Below are 6523 nucleotides of genomic sequence, written 5' to 3'. Positions count from 1 at the left end.
AGGTGTGACTGGGTGGCAGGCGACTGCGTTACTGTGCACTAAAGGTGTGACTGGGCGGCGAGTGACTGTGTTACTGAGCACTAAGGGTGTCACCAGGAGACAGGTGATGAGCTGCGTTACTGGGCACTGACAGTGTGACCGGGTGGCCGGTGACGCGCTGAGTTGCTGGGCACTGAAGGTGTGCACCTTCCTTTCAGAGAGGCTGGTGGAGAGCCTGCGGCTGCCGCAGGTACCAACACTGCACTCTCAGGTGTTCCTGTTCTTCAGAGTGCTGCTTCTCAGAATGTCCCCGCAGCATCTCACCTCGCTCTGGCCTACCATGATCACAGAACTTGTGAGTCACTTTAACTTCAGTCCAGTTGTAAATCTAAATTATTAAACATTATTAGTTTCCATGTGCTCACTGGATAAAAAGCAAATCTTGGAAGAACTGAACTCTAGTTAAACCATTAATTATCCATTGTTACAGCTGAAGTAGTAAAACAAATCAGATTCCATCTCCACAGAGCTTAAACTTGCAGGTGCACAGCCTGATGGCAGCTCCTTGAGTGTTGCCACTTTGTGGACCTGGTGGGGTGGCCAGTCACTCCTGCCCACGGCAGTAACTGCGCATAGCCTGCAGGCTCAGTCCACATAGTGGTGTCTCTGGTCATAGAGATGGTTAACCTGGATCTAAATGCCCGGACATACACATCTGAAGTGCTTCAGAGAGCCTTGCACAGAGATTCTGTAAACTCCCCAATAGTGAAACCTTCCAAATCCCGCCTACCCCACTCAGTTCCCTTCCCCTGTCACTCTGGTCCTCATGGGAATGATTCAGGAAGTTGGGAAAGAGGGACCAGTAAAGGGAGGAAAAGGGATCCATATCTCCAAAAACCCAGCTTTATAATTTCTCCACAAAGAAATTCCCTTTAACATTTCTTTTTTTATCTTTTTTTTTTAATTAACTGTAATTCTGTTCCATAATCACTGAAAACAAAATCCTGCCTTCCTCACCCTGGACTCTGCCAAATGACTAGCCTGGCTCCGGGAGGTTGAGTTTGTTTTTTTTTTGTCAGGAACTAAAGTATAATTTAAATATCCTAAAGATATAAAATATCCTAAAGTTTGTTTTAGTGTTAATGAAAATACAGCGTAAAATAACTAAAAGAGTGGAATTGGAATGTCCCTAACTCAAAGACATGTTTAACGCCTGAAGTGATGATGCCCTGGTTTGATTAATGTACATCTTATGCCTGTGTCATCATATACTTTATAAAGACATACAACTGCCATAATCAAAAATAAAAAAAATTTAAAAAGAAAATATGGCCTAAAGATAACTTGAAAAGATTAAATATCTGGTTTAAATAACCATTGAACATTTATTTCTTGGTCCTCAGGTCCAGGTCTTTTTACTGATGGAGCAGGAGCTCACTGCTGATGAAGACATATCGCGGTAACTAATGTGTGCAGCTAGGTTTCAGGGTGTTGTTGTCAGTTTTTCATATATCCTGAAATCATCCAGAATGTTACTCAGCCACTAGGACAGCATATATAGAGTTTTATCTGAATATTTTATATAGTCCATTATTATCTAATGATCAAGTTTAGAAATACTTGAGTTTCACTTACTCCTTAAGATTTTACACTAATCAATTAGCATGTATGGCCTTTGGCCTCTAGACACAAATTTAGTTTAAAGCAATTCAGTATTGTCTCAGCTAAATGAGCTCTGTGCTGGTTTTGTCAGGTTAGATGTAGTCCCTGAAACAACATAACAGACATCATACACATGATACCTTGGTTATGCCAGGTAACCAAGTTATCTATGTCCAAATCCTTCAGAAGATATCATATGTCCAAATCTTTTCACTAGAAGTAGTTTGCTAATGGATAGCTAAATATGTTTTTTTTTTATTTATAGAGAATTTTTAGGCCTATTTGTTAATTGAGAAGTCCCTTGAAGACCCTAAGTCTTGACCTTATTTTGCTGCTCTTGGCAAGGTTTATAAAGAGTCTCTGGTACTAATAACTGTCTGTTACTACAAAGCTGCTCCCCGGCTATTTCTAGGCTTTATAATTTATATGTTTATGTTTCTCGACTGTAATTCAAGTCATGTACAGTTTTTACTTTCTTCAAAGTTAAAGAACAAAACTGAAATTTTTGTTTGAGAACAGAAACGTTAATTTAGTCGTGAACTTGCTTAGCAAATACTGGTACATTTACACCAAGACGATCATGAAGAATATTAGCTGGCCCCTGTAGATTTTCCAGAGTTCCCTGACAGTGCAGCTGCTGACCGTCCTGCCTCCTGCTCACAGGACCTCAGGCCCCTCCGTGGCTGGTCTGGAGACGACCTACACAGGTGGCAACGGCTTCTCCACATCGTACAACAGCCAGCGGTGGCTAAACCTCTATCTCTCTGCTTGCAAATTTTTGGATTTGGCTCTGGCATTGCCCTCTGAAAATCTTCCTCAGTTTCAGATGTAAGTAAAACTAAAATATATTAAGTGGATATTTTTGAAAATGCATTTGCTTTGGTCACTGACACATAAGCCTAGTTTAAAGTTCCTTGTGTATGTTGACATAATTTTTGCTAAAATGTAATTTTTTGGCAGGGGGTGGGCAGTAGTTAACTGAGGGCCCTGAAGATGTGGGGCGGTGGGTGCACAGCTCATGAGTGCACAGGCCAGTGATGAAGACTCACAGGAGAGGGATGGACAGGCTCAAGTTGCTCAGAACAACAACTGGGAGGCCACAGGGCAGAAGCTCCGCCTGCAGCTCTGAAGGTCAGAGCCGGGGATGAGGGGGGTGGTTAAACTGTGAAGAGTGCCAGCTGGGAAAGGGTGGCAGGAGGCAACTACGAGGTTCAGGTGCAGGAAGGTCAGCATCCTGCCCAGACTGGAGAGGAGAGGCCGGCGCCGAACAAGTGCTGTCAGCCTCCTAAGCTGCCCTCAGAGCTGGCTGTGTCCTGAGGAAAGTGGGAAGCACGAAGCTTGAAGGAGTGAGCGATGTCATCAGGCTTGCACTTTGGAAAATGTGTGTACGGGCTGCAGAAAGGGCCCGCGAAGGGCTGGACCAGGCTGCTGGGCCTGTTTCATTTTAGAGGATGGTGAATTAAACTTCCCTACAGGGAGGGAATTGATGGAAGTAAATTCTCACAGGCCTTGTTCATAAACGGTCAAACATACTTAGTTTCATCTGAATTTTTAAAGTATCAGGCAAACCGTGATCTTATCAAAATGAAGCTAGGGTCATTTGAGAATTTATTCACAAGAGCAAATATACATTTATAGAATGTATTATTATAGTATTCTTCTGCAATGGTATATTAAGGATATAGTATAAAGATATAGTGTAAGATATCAGAATCTTTTTTATGTTTTTTTATTCAGACATGCTTTTAAATCTCAAAAATATTGCTATTTCACAAGGTTACTTTCATTAAATTTAATAGACAGAACTAGAATTTATTTTTAAGTTAATTTCAGTTCCTTTCATTTTCTTTTCCACTTGAAAACTGTATACATCTACTTCTTGGTGAATTTAGTGGTTAACTATCTGTTACGTTGATATCACTCTCCATAAAGTCCAGAAAAGGACAGTGAGAAGAACAGTGCTCAGGGGTGTCAGACGAGCTGAGAACAGTGCTCCGGGGGATGTCAGACTGTGCCCTTGGAGCTGACTTCCTGCCTCTAGGACAAGGACCAAAGGACTTCACACTCCTTCTGGAGATGCTATCACAGAAATGGAAGCATGACATAATGTTAGCTGTAGTTTTTTAAAAGCTACGTATTTTTAAAAATTAAAAAAAAAAAATCTCTAAGTAGAAGAAAACATGGAAAATATAATAGGTGATAATCTTCAAAGAGTAATATCTAAGTATGATCTAAATTTTGTAAATTCAAAATATTTGATAATTTTTCTACATATAAATTAAAAAATATCCATATAACTAAAATGTACCATAAAGTATTATACAAGAGTAATGAATTGAGAAAAGATACTTGAATGTATCTGACAAAAGTCTAACATATTTAATGTATAGAAATCAATAACTTTGTAGCAAAATGGGCCAGTGGACAACAGAGTTGGTAGTTCACAGAATGGCTTCTAAACATAGAAATAGGTGTTCACCTGTACTCAGAAGAGAAATTCCAATTTAAACTAGAGATAACCATCAGAGTGGTAAAGATCTAAAAGTTTCTTTCTTTTACCCATAACAGAAGATTGTTATTGTTGCTGAAAGTGTACACTGGTAAGTGTCTAGTTGTTCTCCAAATTTAAAATACATTTTCTTGGCAAGGCATGGTGGCTCACACCTGTAATCCCAACACCCTGGGAGGTTGAAACCAGTGAATCTCTTGGAGACCACCCACTGAGCAAGAGTGAGACCACATCTCTACTAAAATAGAAAAACTAGCCAGGCTTTGTGGTGGGTGCCTATAGTTCCAGCTATTCTAGAGGCTAAGGCAAGAGAATTACTTGAGCTCAGGAGTTAAGAGGTTGCGGTGAGCTAGGACACCACAGCCCTCTACCCAGCACAACAGAGTAAGACTCTGTCTCTAAAAAAAAAATAAAAAATAAATAAAATATATTTCCTGAGACTTCTTATTCAGCAGGCCAGTCTTTCCCATCCCTCTTGAAGCCCCTTTCTTTGAACTTGAGGAGATGGCCTGCATTGATGGCATAGATGAGGCGAGTGTGGTGGATTAAACAGTGAGCCCCAGAGAGGGGTCTGAGGGTTCCACACTGCTAAATTCCAAGAGGAAGAAGGGCCTATCAGCAGGAAGTGCAGGTGGCTTCAAGAAGCTGGAAAAGCAGATAGCTGTCTCTGGTAGCAGGAAGAGAATGGGTGTCACGGGCGGGATGTGGCCCCAGTGTGGCCTTCACTGTGATGTTCTAGGCAAGAGATGCCATGTCGGGTTTGCTACCCGGGTCTTGAATATTTCATATGTCAGAAGTGGTGGGTTCAAACCCAGCCCCAGCCAAAAATTGCAAAAAAAAAAAAAAAAAAACCCCAGTTGATCCTGAAACCAGTGAAGGCAAAGTCACTGTGAAGACCAGAGAGTCTCCACCTTCCCGTGGCTTTGGCTGAGACAGGATAAAAAATGGGATTGAGAGTAAAGAAAAGTTTTCAAACTTTTAGAGAAGGACTGACAATTATACACCATGGTTAGTGTTAGGGTCAGAATGATTCTAAACCTAATAGTCTAATTAGTGACAATGACCATTGATGGGTAGTGTCCTTATGCTATGGACACACTTCTAGGGCTGACATTAAATATCTCCCCCTGTCAGCAGCACAGAACCTGCTCTCTAGGCTGATCTCAAGCCACTGTCACCTCTGTAATCAATAAATTTCCCAAGAATGGAAAAAAAAAAATATATATATATATATAGTAAGCAAGTAATTATACTATATCCAAGGACCTATCCTATCACTGTACTCTCAGATGTGCACAAAAATAAGCATTCTATAAGGGGATTGCAGCATTTTTCTAAGAGCAAGAGATTTGGACAGTCTGGGCACTGGTTAAATCAGCACCTTTCTGTCTCACACCTGTCATCCTAACACTTCAGGAGGCCAGAGCAGGGGCATTAGTTGAGGCCAGGAGTTTGAGGTGAGCTTGAGCAAGAGTGAGACAGTCTGTACAAAAACTAGAATTAGCTGGGCATGGTCGCACACGCCTTCTCAGCTACTGAGGAGACTAAGGCAGGAGGATCGTGTGAGTCCAGGAGTTTGAGGTTCAGTGAGCCGTGACGACGCCACTTCACTCTAGCCTGGGTGACAGAGCAAGCCTTGTCTCAAAAAAAAATCAGTACTTTCCCAAACTTGAGTACTATATAGCTGTTAAAAATAGGGTTTTTAGGACACGGGATGATTTCCAAGATACACAATTAAATCACAACAAGCAGCAACTGCCAGGTGCCGTGGCCCATGCCTATAATTCCAGCTACTGGGGAGACTGAGGTGGGATGATCCTTGAGACCAGAAGTTTGAGACCAGCCTGGGCAACTGGCAAGACTCCATCTCTTAAAAAAATTTTAGAAAAAACAAGCAGCAATCATGATTTATGTCTGTGTATTTGTTTTAAGGAGAGGGTTGGTTGTACAAATATGTGTTCTCTGCATAAGTCTCTGGAAGAATATAACTGACAGCAGTGATGGGTCCTTTGGTGGAAGGGAAGCTCTTTTGTCCATAATCAGATATTACTTTTACTAATAAACAAAGCCCTAAGATGATAGGAGATGTCCATAATCACTCCTTCTACTTCGCCTAAACTCCGTCAGTTCTGTGCTTCCTTCCTGTGTCATTAGGGAGCTGTTAGCCAATTAAATGTTGAGAAATCAGCTTTTTGCCAGACTGAGAGTAAGGAAAGCAATTTCCTTGTATGAGCCGTTGTCTGCTAGCTAAGGGGGAAAGAAACATTTGTTGAGTATCTGCTTTGTGCTCAGGAAGAAAATGCAGTGATGAGCCCTGCACGTGCTCCCCCCATTCACTCCTCACAGCCCTGCAGGTGATGAACAAGAGCTGTG

General features: G+C 41.6%; 1 protein-coding gene across 1 annotated transcript in view; it reads left to right on the top strand.

The window, feature by feature from the left end:
• DOPEY1 (dopey family member 1) overlaps window positions 1–6523 on the top strand; it is a 114578-nt gene that overhangs the window by 106359 nt on the left and 1696 nt on the right. The window contains exons 33-35 of the mRNA XM_023507792.1: window positions 198–334; window positions 1383–1438; window positions 2305–2469. Of these exons, the coding sequence (XP_023363560.1) occupies window positions 198–334; window positions 1383–1438; window positions 2305–2469 (358 nt within the window). The remainder of the gene's footprint in view (window positions 1–197; window positions 335–1382; window positions 1439–2304; window positions 2470–6523) is intronic.

The sequence above is a fragment of the Otolemur garnettii genome, unplaced genomic scaffold (assembly GCF_000181295.1).
Source record: "Otolemur garnettii isolate 467f Iridium unplaced genomic scaffold, OtoGar3 scaffold00205, whole genome shotgun sequence".
NCBI lineage: Eukaryota > Metazoa > Chordata > Mammalia > Primates > Galagidae > Otolemur > Otolemur garnettii.
Note: the sequence above shows the minus strand (reverse complement) of the source record. Positions and strands in the feature narration are given on the sequence as shown.